The 15,247-nt window shown below is 59.3% G+C and overlaps 1 protein-coding gene across 1 annotated transcript in view; it reads left to right on the top strand.

Moving 5' to 3' along the window:
- The window catches only part of KCNH6 (potassium voltage-gated channel subfamily H member 6), a 31,299-nt gene extending 17,579 nt beyond the window's left edge, over positions 1–13,720 (top strand). The window contains exons 5-14 of the mRNA XM_035568005.1: positions 4,450–4,878; positions 5,623–6,022; positions 6,256–6,455; positions 8,216–8,468; positions 8,961–9,154; positions 9,562–9,661; positions 9,948–10,235; positions 10,621–10,801; positions 11,943–12,141; positions 12,516–13,720. Of these exons, the coding sequence (XP_035423898.1) occupies positions 4,450–4,878; positions 5,623–6,022; positions 6,256–6,455; positions 8,216–8,468; positions 8,961–9,154; positions 9,562–9,661; positions 9,948–10,235; positions 10,621–10,801; positions 11,943–12,141; positions 12,516–12,803 (2,532 nt within the window). The 3' untranslated portion in view covers positions 12,804–13,720. The remainder of the gene's footprint in view (positions 1–4,449; positions 4,879–5,622; positions 6,023–6,255; positions 6,456–8,215; positions 8,469–8,960; positions 9,155–9,561; positions 9,662–9,947; positions 10,236–10,620; positions 10,802–11,942; positions 12,142–12,515) is intronic.
- Positions 13,721–15,247: the final 1,527 nt, after the last annotated feature.

The raw sequence follows: 15,247 nt of genomic DNA, 5'->3' as shown, positions 1-15,247 counted from the left end.
TGAATGTTTGATATACTTACTTTTTTTTTTCTTGAATCATTTTTTTTATGGGTAATTTGTGCCCAGGGGGACATGGGCATTAACTGCTGGTGGTGTGATGATGGCCATGAAGGGGACACACGCGTGTGCCTGCATGTGCCTGTGGTTCATTTGCAGGGGAGGCTCTGGCTGTCCCCAGGGCACCGGTGGCCCTCGTGTGCTCAGCTGGGGACCCCACGGATCCCCTGGGAGACAGCAGGTGGCACTGCACTGTCACCGAACTGGACACTCGTGGCACCGCGCTGTCACCAACACGTGTGATGCTGCGCTGTCACTGCAGGGGACACGCATGACACTGCGCTGTCACCGTGGTGAACACACATGGCATCACCCTGTCACCACAGGGGACACGCGTGTCCCTGTACTGTCACCACAAGGCAAACACATGGCACCATCCTGTCCCCAGAGGGACCAAGTTCCCTGGTGGCCCTGGCCATGGGACGCGGTGGCACAGGTGTGAGGAGGAAGAGGACGCCAAGTGGCAAGGACCAACCCTGCTGTCACCTGCCCACGGTGCCTGTGACCCAGGGGCAGAGAGGGGACATTGCCCACAGCTGCCTGCCCTCCTTCTATGCACAGGAAGGGAAATATTTTTAAATCACCATTGGGAAATAATGACTTTGGGACAGCGAGTTAATTAAAAGGCCATGGGAGATGCCAAGGCATGGCGCGAGCAGGGAGAGGGGCATTTCGCTGCACATGGGAGGTGCTGCTGCGTCCCACAGCCCTGGTCAGGATCTGTTACCACTGGGGAAACTGAGGCATGGGGGAGCCGTGATGTGCAAAAAACATCCAATACATCCCACCATTGCTAGGAGCAGCCGAGGGCAAATTTAACAAAAAAGCAGCCATCTGAGCCCAGAAAAGCCCCAGGGTTTGGCAGTTTGCTCCTTCAGAGCTGGAATTCCCTCCCAGGAGCTTGGTGCCAGGAACCTTCCAGCTCGTGTCCTCCGTGCGGGGTGGACGGGCTCTCCCCAAATAGCATGGGATGGTTTTTAGGTTTGTTCCCTGCTTTGGCTTGACCCCGTCAGCCCACACCCCTCTGATCTGGGGGACCAGCCCCGAATGCTGCAGCAGGACGGCGAGTGGCCTCCGTGTCCTCATCCTGGGGGAAAACCCACATGCTGGGGACCACTGCAGTGCACTGGGGTGATTTTGGCATGGTGGCACCAGCCACACGGTGCCGGGTCTCTAGCTGGTGGTGGGGTGAGGGGATCAGAGCTGATGGGTTTTGGCTACAGGCAGGCACGGGGCTCTGCGGTGCAGCCCCCAAAATGGTTGACCTTCCCTTTACACATCTCCAGGTGGGATGGGATGGGATGGGATGGGATGGAACTGGACGGGATGGGACTGGACGGGATGGGACTGGACGGGATGGGACGGGACAGACTTCTCCCCATTGCATCTCCCTATGGCTTCAGGGACCCCAAGCATCCTGCCCATCCTCACCCCATGCCTCCCACCACGCCACAGCTCCTTGCTCCTGCCCACTAAATAATTCACAGCGAGGCAGAGACAGAGGCGAGACATGGCTGACAGCATCTAAAAATACCGGCTGGCAGCAGGGAGAGGCAGGCAGCGGCTGCTCGGGGCGCTCTGGCACCGCAGTGAGCAGGCGGGACGGTCGGTCACAAGTGCAACGAGTGCGCCAGGCTCAGCCTGCTCAAGGGTGCTGCGGGGTCAGCACCACCAGCTCGGGGTCTTGTTTCGTGGGTGGCACTTCTCTGGGTCCCCAGGGAAGGGGGAAGTTTGTGGAGGTGGTCAGGGGGGTGATGGGGAAGAGGGGTGGGGGTGCTGAGCGGTGTCAGGATTTGGACCAGAGGGTAAACAACAGAGAGGGGGGAAAGGCCAGTGCCTGCCTGCAGCCAGCACCATGGGCCTGAGTCTCTTTGCTTGAGGGTCTCCTGGTGGCTCTGGTGTGTCCCCCTCCCCAGCTTGGTGTCCCCATCCCCCTGCATGGGGCAAAGAGAGAAGGAGGGGGGCTACATCTGCTCTGCTCTGAGCCCCATGGGGAGCAAGCAGTGGCCTGGGTCAGCCGAGGCCATCAGGGCCCCCCCTCCATCACCCACAGCCCACACGCACCCTGCTCCCTCCCCCCCCTCCTCCTCCTCCCTCCCGCAGCCGCCTCGCTCACCCAGCACCCAGCACCGGCACCCTGCACCCCGCACCATGAGCCTGCGGCTGCAGCTGAAGCCAGTAAGTGCAGGGGAAGGGGGACAGGGGAAGGCGCACCCAGTGGAGTCACCATGGGGGACACCCGGCACTGGCACCCTTGCAGACTCCTGGAGCCACCCAGGCCACCGATGGGTGCCGCCCGCATCCCTTGGGTACAAGGCTGAAGGCATTCCCTACCTCTGGGTTGCTATAGATGCTCTTTTGGACGTTGTTTCTTTTCCCTTTTCTGCCTCAAATCTTTGTGGTTGTCCTTTTTTTTTTTAATCCCTGCCTGGAAACCAAGGGGGCTCAACTCACTCTTGCTCCAGCCGCAGGAGCCAGGTGCCAGGAGCAGGGGTGCACAGCAGGCATCTGAGCACAGGGAACAACATTTGAGGTGCTCAAATTTGGGACTGGCCTTGCCGAGCTGCTCCCAGCCAGGCAGGACAGGGCAATTTTGCTACAAGGGTGGCAGCATCGCCGGCTTTCCCAGACACAAGGCGTAGGAGCCCGTTTGGGGTCTGCAGGACACATCTTAGCTTGGGGACCAAAAATTTCAGCAGCATCACTTTGTCCCCACGGGAACCGGTCCCCAAGCCCGCCCGGTGCCTCATTCCCCTCCACAACGATTGCATTTCAGTCACTTTTTCCTATCCCTCCCTCTCCATCCACCGGCGACGTCGGCAGCTCCCGCGGCCCCATTGGTGCTCTCGTCCCCACGGGGGCCCCAGCATCGATTGGGTTTGATTAATCCACGCCAGGCTCCCGAATGCCCTTCGCAGCCGTATGCCTCCCGCCCGCCTGGCCGAGCGCGTGCGTGCCTGCGCGGGCGATGCCGCGGCCCCGGTCCTGCGCCCCCCGCGCCGGTCGCTGCGTGGGCGCCTGGGGCTGGGGACCCCCATGGGGGACACCCGGACCTCGCCACGGGTCAGCTGCCACCCAGGGCGCCGGGCAAGCCGCAGGCAGGTAGGAGCTGAGGACGTGGTGGGATGGGGCTGTGGGGCCGGATCTGTGCGGGGTCAGAGCAGCAGGAGCCCTCGGGTAGCCCTTGAAGCCTTGAAGGAGATGGGCACCAGTGCAGGAAGGATCCGGCCCTTCCTCCGGAGCTGTTGGCAGAGTCATGGTGGTGCCCATCACTGTGGCCTCAGGGTATATGGGGCTGCTGGTGGGATGTGGGATCTGCATGGGTCCTACTCTCTCCTTGGGGACAGATACCACAGCCTCGCACCGAATTGCACCCGTTTTGCTGGGGCCTCCATGCGGGGATGCCCCTTGTTCTCCTCTATGGGTGGCACGGGTGGTGGGCACTGCGGGGACACCCAGGGGACAATGGAGTGGCAGGGGCAGGCAGGGAGGATCTGGCTGCCCCCAGCTCCAAATAACCCCCTTCATGCCACTGTCTCAGCATCCAAAGTAGGACAGCCCCAGCCCTCTCGGTCCCCAGAGCCTTGCTTCGTGTCCCCATGGTGGCTTCAGAGCTCACCAGGAGCTGGCGGTGGTCCTAGAGGGGGGAACTGGGACATGGGGGGACTCACCGGTGCTGTGGGATTGTGTCCCCAGGAGGAAAGACAAATCCAGGGCATGTGACAATGCGGCAGGCTGGCTGTGCATGTGAGATGGTGTGTGCCCCTTGGTGGTCACAGGCTGTCCCCTCCTTGAGGATGCTCAGATGGGAAATGGGCATTGCCCGAGGCCAGGCTTTGCTGCGGGTGGCCCCGGCTGTCCCCTCTGTCCCAGGATAGCTGTCCCAGAGCGACATCGAGGAGAAGGTCCTGCTGTGACCAAGAAAGGCACCATGCAAGGCTTGCAGGATGTCTAACATGCCATCGCCCTTGGGGCCACAGTCACGGGACTGCATCTCCAGGCTTGCTGTCCCCTGTGGTGGGGACACCCAGCAGCTCCTGGGCTGGTGGCACAGAGCTGAGGGCACAAGGAGGCATGATAGGAGGCACTGTCCTCCCTGCCAGTGTGGGTCTCAAGGGTGTAAAGTGGATAAATGCCTGCCGCGAGGGTCCTTCAGCCATCAGAGCTGGCCAAGGAGCTGGGAAGACCTTGGTGCCAGCCACAGTGGTCACCTCACCTTGTGGCCTCCTGGACAGACATACATGAAGGCAACAGCAGTGAAATAGATGTAGAAACCCAATTGAATGCTCCCTGCTACCCTACTGGGACAGATAGTAGCCTCTCACCTGGCTCCTGGCCTTGTCCAACCTCCTTCCTGGTCTCCATGTCCTTCTCATGCCCATCTCCTTGCAGGTGCTGTCCCTGGGGGCCGACGTCCTTCCTGAGTACAAGCTACAGGCACCGCGCATCCACCGATGGACCATCCTGCACTACAGTCCCTTCAAGGCCGTGTGGGACTGGCTCATCCTGCTGCTGGTCATCTACACGGCCGTCTTTACCCCCTACTCGGCCGCCTTTCTGCTCAACGAGGAGCAGGTGGAGGAGAAGCACTGGAACTGCAGTTACTCCTGCGACCCGCTCAACATCATCGACCTCATCGTGGACATCATGTTCATCGTGGACATTGTCATCAACTTCCGCACCACCTACGTCAACATCAACGACGAGGTGGTGAGCCACCCCGGCAAGATCGCCATCCACTACTTCAAGGGCTGGTTCCTCATCGACATGGTGGCCGCCATCCCCTTTGACTTGCTCATCTTCCGCTCCGGCTCTGACGAGGTCAGGAGAGGACTCGTGGACAGATGGGGAGAGGGATTTAGGGGAGAGAACAAGAGGGGTATGGATGGGTTAATGTAAGCGGTGGGTGGCTAGATCTGCAAGGAGTTCGTCAGAGGGATGAGCAAGGATGTTATTACAGGTTTTTATTAAGCAGCTGGAACCTGGAGTTTTATTTGAAAAGGGTCAGGCAGCCACGCAGACCCTACTATAAGCTAAGATAATGTCCAACTGGACCCACTCTCCTTGCAGGGGAGACAGCCCGAGGCTAACCCAGCACAGCAGGCTGGGAGCTCAGTTTAGGGACCGGCCTCACACATCAGCAAGGATGAATTTGGGCTTGCATTTCCAGCCAGACTCAAAATGTAGGCAGTGGGATGGGTCTGTTGTTATTGTACTACCTGGAGGCCCCACCATGGCTCAGAGCCCATGGGATGGGGTGAAAGGCAGTCATTCTGGGATCTATGCAAGGTGAGGACCCATCAGGAAACACGAGATTGTCCTTGGCTCCTCTCACTTGCTCGCCTGTAATCCCAGGGCTCCTTCCCTTCCCAGTCAGTGGAGGGAAGCCATCCATTTTGTGTCATGATTCACCTAGCCTCTTTCAGGTGTCACCTCCAGGACAAGTGATTCATGTTCTAGAAGTGCCCTTTTAGCCTTCAGAGCTGGCATGGTTAGACTGGAGACATGCCTTTGGCCACATTTATCCCCTGCTTGTCCCTGAGCTGTCTCTGCTCTGCCCTGCAGACCACCACCCTCATCGGCCTCCTGAAGACCGCCCGGCTGCTGCGCCTGGTCCGCGTGGCCCGCAAGCTGGACCGCTACTCCGAGTACGGGGCGGCCGTGCTCTTCCTGCTCATGTGCACCTTCGCCCTCATTGCCCACTGGCTGGCCTGCATCTGGTACGCCATCGGCAACGTGGAGCGGCCCTACATGGAGCACAAGATTGGCTGGCTGGACAACCTGGGCGACCAGATCGGCAAACGCTACAATGACAGCGACCTCTCCTCCGGCCCGTCCATCAAGGATAAATACGTCACTGCCCTCTACTTCACCTTCAGCAGCCTCACCAGCGTGGGGTTCGGCAACGTCTCACCCAACACCAACTCGGAGAAGATCTTCTCCATCTGTGTCATGCTCATCGGCTGTGAGTGCCTGGCCCTGGCCCTGCCCCGGAGGTTGGAGGGGCTGCTGTGGGGAGAAGCGGGGGGACAGCCACCATGCTGTGGCACGTGGAGAGGATCTCCCTCCCTCTGTGCCTCTTCTGCACAGAGGATGAGGGGATAGAAATAGGGGATTTGGGAACCTGCTGGTTGCAGGTCCGTGATGGTTGGGTATGCATCTCCCCGTGGCCCCCTGAGTCCTGCCCTCTTGTTGCAGCTCTGATGTATGCCAGCATCTTCGGCAACGTCTCCGCCATCATCCAGCGGCTGTACTCGGGCACGGCCCGCTACCACACACAGATGCTGCGGGTGAAGGAGTTCATCCGCTTCCACCAGATCCCCAACCCCCTGCGCCAGCGCCTGGAGGAGTATTTCCAGCACGCCTGGTCCTACACCAACGGCATCGACATGAACGCGGTGAGTGCAGCGGGGGAGGCCCCCGATTCGTGCAGCACCTCATCCTGAAGTCTGGGAGCCCACCCAAATGTGTCCACCCTTTTGACCAGGTTGGAGAGGAGGCAGGAGATTTGGGAGGCTGAAGAGAGTCTGTCAGCCCTCTTTCCCTAATTTTCCCCTTTCTCCTTCTCCCCCCCAATCTATCCATACCTCCACATCTGTCCAGCCACTTCAGGACCACGATAACATTTCTCCCCCCCCCAACTATCCAACCCTCCACATCTATCCGGCCGTTCCAGGACCACGATAACATTTCTCGGCTGGAGGGTGGCTTTGGTGCCAGCGAGGAGCTCAGAGCCCCCGTCGGCGCCAAGCGCTTTCAGGACGGTGTCTGCTGGTGCCGCAGAGCCGGGATCGATCCAGCTCCTCTTCATGCTGCCGGTTGCTAAGCAAAGTGCATCCTGCTCTCGGCGGCAGGGAAAGGAGGGCATTTAAATAAACCTCAATCCATTTTAATTAGAGCCCAGAGAGGCAGCTGTTTGTTAGCAAAGGGGGGATCAATGGGGGAGCCACGCTGGAGAGGCGCCGGGGCTCCGAGCCTGGTGGGGTGGCTTGGATGGCACCAAGGCACCGTGGGGCACGGGGGGGCTCAGCCTGGGGTGGTCTCGGGGTGGTCTCGGGGTGGCAGGACTTAACTAATGGCCATGGGGTCCTGTGCACAAACGTGCTGGCCCAGCCAGCTGCAAGGCAGAGAGGAATGAGAAGGGGCAAGGCAAGGAGAGAGGTGGCACCTGGTGCTCCCCAGCTTGCAGCCCTCGCCAGGCTGCTAACCCGCTCGTTCCCAGCTCATCCTCCCTTTTTTTCTGCAAAGACTTGATCCTCCTCCATCCTTGAGTACTACCAGGGGACAGATTTGCATTAATTCAACAGCTGCTGCCTCAATAAACTGGGCAGCACTGGGAGCTTTGCTGCTGGGATAGCCTGAGGTTACCCCCTCTCCCATGGAGGGAACACCCTGAGCTGGACATTGGTGGCAATAGCTGGAAGCGAAGCCACAGCACCCCGCAAAGCACAGGGCCTGGCACAAATCCCCTGTGACGAGCTGAGCTTGGACGTGCCTCTGCTCACACCAGCTCCTGCTGGATGCTGCTAAGACACAATACACTCTGATCAATCATCCCACGTCCCGATCGAAGTGTCCGCCCCCGATTTCCCAGTAGGTAAACTAAGGCATCCTAACTAGGCATCCAAACTAAGGCATCCAGACTAGGCATCCGAAGCCCTTGGTGGCAGTGGCTTTCTCCGTGTCGCCAGTTTTACCTTGATTTCACCTTCAGGTTCAGCTTCTGTTCGAGGAGAGGTGTTTGCCACGGGTATATTTAGCTGTTGCTGCACACAACTGGCCTGTGCTGCTTCTTGGCGTTCAGGCAGGTGCTGTTTAATTAGGACAGCACCTCGTTACCAGTTTGCGCTCTCATTTAGCCAAGATTAGTGGGTGGAAAGATGAAAGGGGGATATGCCACCAGCAGGTATAAATAGATTAATTTGGTTATTATTATTATTTATTGCTCAGGAGTGCTTTCATCCCCAGCACAGGTGGTACAAGCCAGGGACAGCAGGCGTCCACCAAGGGAAGCTCAGAAGATGCCCCCAGCTTTGGGATTTGGCTATTTGGGGGCTCCCCATTCGGCCACAACATGCAGCACCCCGGGGTGGGCAGGACCGTGGCTGTCCTTCCCGGGGACAGCGGTGTGAGGGCATCTCTCCCTTGCTCTCTGCAGGTGCTGAAGGGCTTCCCCGACTGCCTGCAGGCAGACATCTGCCTCCACCTCAACCGCACGCTGCTGCAGAACTGCAAGGCTTTCCGGGGGGCCAGCAAAGGCTGCCTGCGAGCCCTGGCCATGAAGTTCAAGACAACCCACGCGCCGCCCGGAGACACCCTGGTGCACTACGGGGACGTCCTCACCACGCTCTACTTCATCTCCCGGGGCTCCATTGAGATCCTCCGGGAAGACATTGTGGTGGCCATCCTAGGTGGAGAAGTCCTTCCTTCTGGGAGAGCGAGGGGCGCTGGGCAAGGGGTGAAGGGTGATGGGTGAAGGGCAATGGGCAATGGACAAGGAATGCTAGGTAAAAGGTGATGAGCAATGGACAAAGGGCGGCAGGTGAGGGGCAGAGGACTTCTCCAAGTCCTGGAGAAGGAAAATTTGATCCTCATCATCCGGCTGGTCACCATACCAGTGGACATAGGGTGGAGGATTGCCTGGAGATGATGGGGAGAGGCCCCAAAGGACTGAAGATAGATAGCAGGGCATGGTTCAGCAGTCCCCAGCTGTTACTGATGACCCACCGCCCTGGCTTGGTCACCCCATCAGTGGTGGCTTTCATGGTGTAACCCCCACATCCACAGTCAAGGTCGGGGTTTCTGGGCACCCCCTTCTCCCCAAGCCCCAGAGTGAGGTCTCTTGGTCCAGCAGAGCTGGAGTGGGCCCCCATCTCTCCCTAACGAGCTGTCTGTTGGCACAGGGAAGAATGACATCTTCGGGGAGCCCATCAGCCTCTATGCCCGCCCAGGGAAGTCGAATGCCGACGTGAGGGCCCTGACCTACTGCGACTTGCACAAGATCCAGCGGGAGGACCTGCTGGAGGTTTTGGACATGTACCCGGCCTTCTCCAACAACTTCTGGAGCAACTTAGAAATCACCTTCAACCTGCGAGATGTGAGTGCTAGGGTTGTCCAGGGGATGGGTCGGTCAATGCCTTAAATTTGGCCAGTGGGAGGGCTGAAGTGAGGACATCAGGCTGTGCTCCTCGCTCAGTCTCTGTGCTCTCAGGCCAGCCCTTAGGGTCCCTTGAGCTCTGACACCAGCCCAGGAGTTGCTGTGTGGGATGGGGAAGTGAGGAAGAGCCAGAGGAGACCAGCCCTAGAAGGATGGTGGTTGGGTGGTGGCACCTATGGATGGGACATGGCACCCATAGATGGGAAATAGCACCCATGGATGGGACATGGCACCCATGGATGGACTGTGACACCCATGGATGAGACATGGCACCCATGGATGGGCCGCGGTACCCACGGGTGGGCCATGGCACCTTGTCCTGGTGACCAGCCCCTCTTGTCCCTTAGGCAGACAGCGTTCCCCGCACACCGCTCAGCGAGGAGTACGACTGCACCTACCGGCGGGTGCGCCGACGCAAGCACTCCCTTTGCCAGCCCAACAAGCCCGGTGAGTCCCCTGCCTCCCTCGCCGTGCCCCGGCCATTCCCGGTCCCGTGCCAGCTCTGCAGCCCGAAGCATTGGCAGAGCCAGGGAGCAGGATTTGCCATTCAATCGCTGCCCTGGCAGGCACCCCAAAGCGGTGCTTCTGTCCCAGTACGTCCCCACACTGACAGGCGTGCTGCCTGCCCTCCTTCTCCTTAGGATGCCCCAACCCTACAGGCACCCTAGAGGGGGTGGGGGCTGATTTTACCACTGTGCCACTCCCCGAATTAACCTGTTGTGCTGCCCCACAGACCCAGACACGGGCACCTCTGATGCTGAGCAGTATCACACCTACTCAGAGCTCACCAACCCGCAGGACCCGCTGAGTAAGGACCAGTGGGATGACCTGGGCAGCAGCACCACCCCCTGCTCCCAGACCAGCGACGACGAGGCCAAGCCCAGCAGCCCCACGAAAGCTGAGCCCTTCCCCGCATCCAAAAAGGATGATTTTGCTTTGCCCACGCTCAGCCTCATCACTGCCAACGCCAGCAGCACGGAGGTCGGCAAGCAGGCGGCGGAGAGCAGCCAGTCCTACACAGGTAGCCCATCTGCAGCTGGTAGGAGGGTGGAAGAAAGGATACTAGGAGTAACGCCGGTGCCATGGGGTTTCTCCTAGCACCCAGGGACCCCTCTGGAGCTGTCCCAAGGGGCCAGATCTGTGCTGGGCCACACAGGAGGTAGCAGCTTCCATAAGTGTGGTGGGTGCCACTGTGGTGGACTGCCCATGAGCAACTTGGGTGCCAAGGGTGATGGATCCCCATAAGCACCTCAGCTGCCAGGGTGCTGGACTCTCCATATATGACCTCCATATATGTCAGGGGTGGCTTTCCGTGAGCACGTAGGGTGGTGGGTCTTGGAGCATCTCCATGCCAGGAAGCTGGGGAACACAAGTCAGAGGTGCTGAGGGGTCTCCTCTCCTTCCAGCCACGCCCCTGGACATCCCCAACATGTTCACCTTCTGGGAGGACCGAAGGCCGAACCACCACCCGGAGCCCCTGCAGCACGTCTCCATGGTGCACAGCTCACAGGACATCCCCCTGCACAGCGACTACAGGCCAGGGCAGATCGAGTCCAGGCTGGAGCTCCTGCAGGCCCAGCTCAGCAGGTGGGCAGGGCACAGGGTTGGAGAGAACCTGGGGGAGAGAACTCTGGGCCATCACCTTCTCCGGCTCTCCAAGGGTCGCTGCACCAGGCTCTGTGTGCAGCAGATGCCACCTCCTGACCCCCTGGGACACTGCAGTCCTTGGGGAGGAGGTGGAGGTAATGCAGCAGCTTCTCAAAGTGCAAGTCTCAGCCCTGGCTGCAGCCCAGCACCTCGTCTCTGCCATCCCATCACCACTGGCATCTGCTCTGCCACTGCCTCTGGGCTTGATACAACCACGGACGTGAAAGCACCCCCAGGCTCACAGCCTGAGCCCTTTGCAGGCCTCCTCTTCCTCTTGCAAAGAGCCGCAAAATTCCTCTTGCTCAGGCCTCATGCACATCGCTGCCTTCTAAATAAGAAAAAGGACAAGATTTTTGAATAAAAAGGAAGAGACTGCACTGGAAACACGGGTTTAAAGGCCCCAGGCAGCACCCACACGAGCAGCCAGCTCTCCCACTCATGGTGCTGCACGTGTTAATCTCACTTCACCCCAGTGCCCGTGCACATATTTCGGTGTCTCACCAAGGTGCCAGTCCCAGCAATGGGAGCCAGACCTCCCATCTGCTCTGATAGCACTACCGGGGCTATTGCCTGCAAGAAGAGCTGTGCCCACTGCTGCCAGAGCTGCTCGTTTCACCTAAGGTTAGGACAAGGAAGAAGGAAGGGGCTTATTCTGCTTTCCCTTTTCCTTCTATTACTCCATTCAAAAAGGTTGGCACCAACCCATCTTGCTCCCATTTGTCAGCACAGGCAGCTGGCCTGCAGAATTGATCCAGGTTAAAACTAACCACTGCGTTTTTCCCCCCCTCCGGGGTAGTTTTAACTTTGCTCAGTTCCCTGCTCCAGATCCTGGTTTGGCTCCACAGAAAAATAAAACTGGGCAGGGGAAAATTGAGTGTGGCAGGAGAGAGGCGGCAGGACTGATCTCTCTGTGGCAGCACCGGCTTGAAGCTCTGCTAAAAATCTCCCCAAGCAGCACCAGGCAGAGCAGCATCACCCGCAGGCAGCCGAATCAGCACCTCCTCCCCGCCCAGCCATGGGTCCGGCTCTCACGGGGTGCAGTGGGACGCACTGCGCTAACGCTGGGCTGCTCTGTCCCCAGGCTGGAGTCCAGGATGTCGTCAGACATTAATATAATCCTCCAGCTCCTGCAGCGCCAGCTGTCCCAAGTGCCGCCCGCGTACAGCCCCATCTCGCCGTCCTCGCACAACCTGGCCATGTACGGCATCGTCCCGCGGAGCCTGGAGCCGCTCACCCCCTGCGCACCCCTGGAGGATGAGGAGCGGACAGCCCTGGGGCAGGTAAGGCCACCCTGTCCTGGCTCAGCACCCACCGAGCTTCCTTCTGCCCCCAGATGAAGGGCCCTGGAGGGCCAGCAGTTCTCTCCAGCCTCCCTGCATGCAAAACACAGCTAAGTTTGTTGGGGTTCAGACAAAGCCCAGGAGTCATGAAACTGGAGAGGATCTACTTTGGGGATGCTTCTGCCACTGATCTGTGGGCACAGCGCTATCAGGTTTCCCAGTCAGTAGGGAACAGGGTAGGTTCCTCTCCTCTGAGGCTTCCCCAAGCCAAAAATAACATTTTTGGGGGGTTAAGGCCTGATGGGGTGAGGAGAAAGCATGACTACTTTGTTTTGCTTTTGCCATAACCCACCTGGTTCCTCCTTTCCCACCAGAATCCGAGCTACACGGAGGTAGAAAAGTTCCACTTGAAATCCAGGGACTCCTTGTCAAGCGGGATGCACCTCACCGTGGCATCCGATGAAACCATGACGGTCTACTCCGAACAGGAGCACCATTCCCCACCTCTCCCAAACCCAGAGCCTCCCCACCAAAGGGCACCAAATACCCAGGGACTCTTGCGGGGCTCTCGTTTCCCTTCGCTCCCTGAGCACTTGGAGGCATCTTCCGAGCACCAGGACATTCAGAGACACCTCTCCGACCCAGGGCTTCCTGGAAGTTAGAGATGTGGGGGCTGCGAAGCAAGTCAAGAGGAACCTCAACTGTGAGCTCGGTCAGTTGATGTTGATTTTGACTGCAGGGGTAAGACGGAGGACAATGCCGTTGGCTCAGGGGTATAATTTGTAGCTGTCTTCTGCCACCGTGAAAGGAAGAGTAGAGTGGCTGGCTTCCAAGATCAACGTTTTCCAGCGGTTTCCATAGAGTAGATTTCATTTGCACATTCTAGTGAACCCAGAGCAGTTCTTTCTTACAGCCACCAACAGGCTGGCTAGGCCAAACAGCACCCACCGCCTCTTCCTTGCCAAGGCTTCCTCTCGAGAGCAGCACAAGCCGAGTGAGCCACAGCGACTGGAGGGGAGCAAATCTGTGGCTCTCAGCTGCGAGGGCGCTTTGCTGTCAGCTCTTCGGAGCCGGGACCATTGCGTTGGTACTGGGCTTAGCCCAGCGGAGCCAGTGGGCACCACGAAAAGGGGAGTCAACCAGAGGAGGAGGAGATCTCCACAGTGCGGTACTGGGGGGAGCTGCAGGTGGGAAGCCCAGGACAAGGACAGAGGACAGAAGCTATCCCTGTCCTACCTGCTGGCCACTGAGACACTAAGAGCCAACAACCCCCGCCACTTCAGCATGCTTCAGCACGAGTCCTAGGGCACTGACTTCTCCAGCAAGGCCAACCGCGCCTTGCAAACCCCAACACGCATCTCACAAATCCCTGTAGGAACCCAGCTGGTCACCGGCCTGGACATAAAGCACAAAACTCAAAAGCACAAACCCAGAAAGGCGAAAAGTCCCAGACACCTCATCTCCAGCCCTTCCTCCCAGCTTCTCTCTTTTGATAAAGGTTTGATAGATGCTTCCAACTCCTCAGCCCTTTCCCTGGCAGACTCCCACAGCATCCCCCGTAGGAGAAGCCCACTTAGCACTGCCGCCTCGCTGTTCGGTTAGATGCTGTGACAGTCCTAGGCCGCCTGCTCAAGTAATGTATTGAGCTCCCTTTGAGAGTAGTAAAACTGTGAGCGTCTCTTTCTCTGGAGTTTTAGTGTACACTTTGCTAATAAAGATGTTTTTGGCACCTAATGTGGATTACAGCTGTGGTTGTTGGGAGTATATATAAATTCACCCCTGGCAGTACAGAGGAAGCTGCTGATCTGTAAAGATCCCTGGAAAGGTTGTGGTGAAATCACAAAGCTCTTCTTTTCCAGGGAGTGCGGGGCTAATGGAGGCCACTTGCAGATCCTGCAGATCAAGGACAGATCAAGGCTGGTTGGCAATTCATTCCCAGTAGGATGCAGCTCAGTCTCAGCAACACCGGGGAAAGCTCTTTGACTTTTACCAGCGTGCTGCTGTACCCCTGTGTATGTGAAATGATGCAGCAAACACACCTCAGGCAGAGATCGCACCAAGAGCTCTTGGTGCAAGCTGGATTTCAGGATAACGTAGCGCTACCTGGAACCCAGCGCGCATCCCCTGAGGAAGGCAGGGCCCGGGGTTCAGACCTGCCTCCCCCGCTGATCTCTGCCATGGGGGCTGCTCCCAGCCTGTTTTTCGCCCTGCCCTGGCCGTGTCCCACAAAGCCACCATCTGTAGCCAGGCCAGCTCAGCTTTGGGCTCGCGGCATTTGGGCACCTCTGCTCCCTGCCATCCTCCAGGAAGCACCTGAGCACCCGGAGAGCACCAAGGGAGCACCCCAGGGAGCACCCGCACCCTGGGCTGGGTCCCCAGGCACCACCTGCCCCGCCATGAGGGGCTCAAGCCAGGCCTCAGCCTGCCCGGCTCCAGGCAGGAGCTTCCTGGGAAGCAGGCGCACAGCCGGGCTCCTTGGCGTTACTGAACGTAAAGCCCCGTAATTAAACGCCGGCTAATTGCAGGCCCGCCCACCCCCGCCCGCCCCTCGGCGGAGGCGGGATTCGAACTCGCGACACCAGGGAGCGCCTGAAGGGGGCCTCGGGCTGGGGTGACAGACAGCGCTTCCAGCCAATCGGCTGTCAATAAGGGCTCAAGAGCCCGCCTCGCGCCGCTGCAACCCCTAGCAGCCAATGAGATGCCGAGAACGAGCGTGGCCTCCCTCTAGGGCGGGACCAACCTCCGCGGTAGGTTATCCCGGCAAGGGAAGGGCAAACCAACCAATAAAATGCCGCGCAGCGCCAAACGGACGTGAAAAACACCCAATAGCCAGCCGCCGAGCTAATTGACACCAGAGGCGCCCAACCCGCGCTCAGAGGGCGGGCCTCCGCGCGCGGCTTCCGCTCCCGTTGTGTGAGGGGCCCGAATCCCAACCGGCCGCCGCCGGGCGTGTGAGGCCGGGCCTGGGGGCGCCGCGGCCTCCCCCACTCCCCGCCGCCTCCTCGGCCGGGCCCAGCGCCTGCCCCGGCCCCTTCCCCTCAGCAGGGCCCAGCGCCCCCCCCCCCCCCCCCGCCTTAGCCCAGCGCGGGGTCCCCGGTCCCCCCCC

The sequence above is a fragment of the Cygnus atratus genome, chromosome 25 (genome assembly GCF_013377495.2).
Source record: "Cygnus atratus isolate AKBS03 ecotype Queensland, Australia chromosome 25, CAtr_DNAZoo_HiC_assembly, whole genome shotgun sequence".
NCBI classification, from domain to species: Eukaryota; Metazoa; Chordata; class Aves; order Anseriformes; family Anatidae; genus Cygnus; species Cygnus atratus.
Note: the sequence above shows the minus strand (reverse complement) of the source record. Positions and strands in the feature narration are given on the sequence as shown.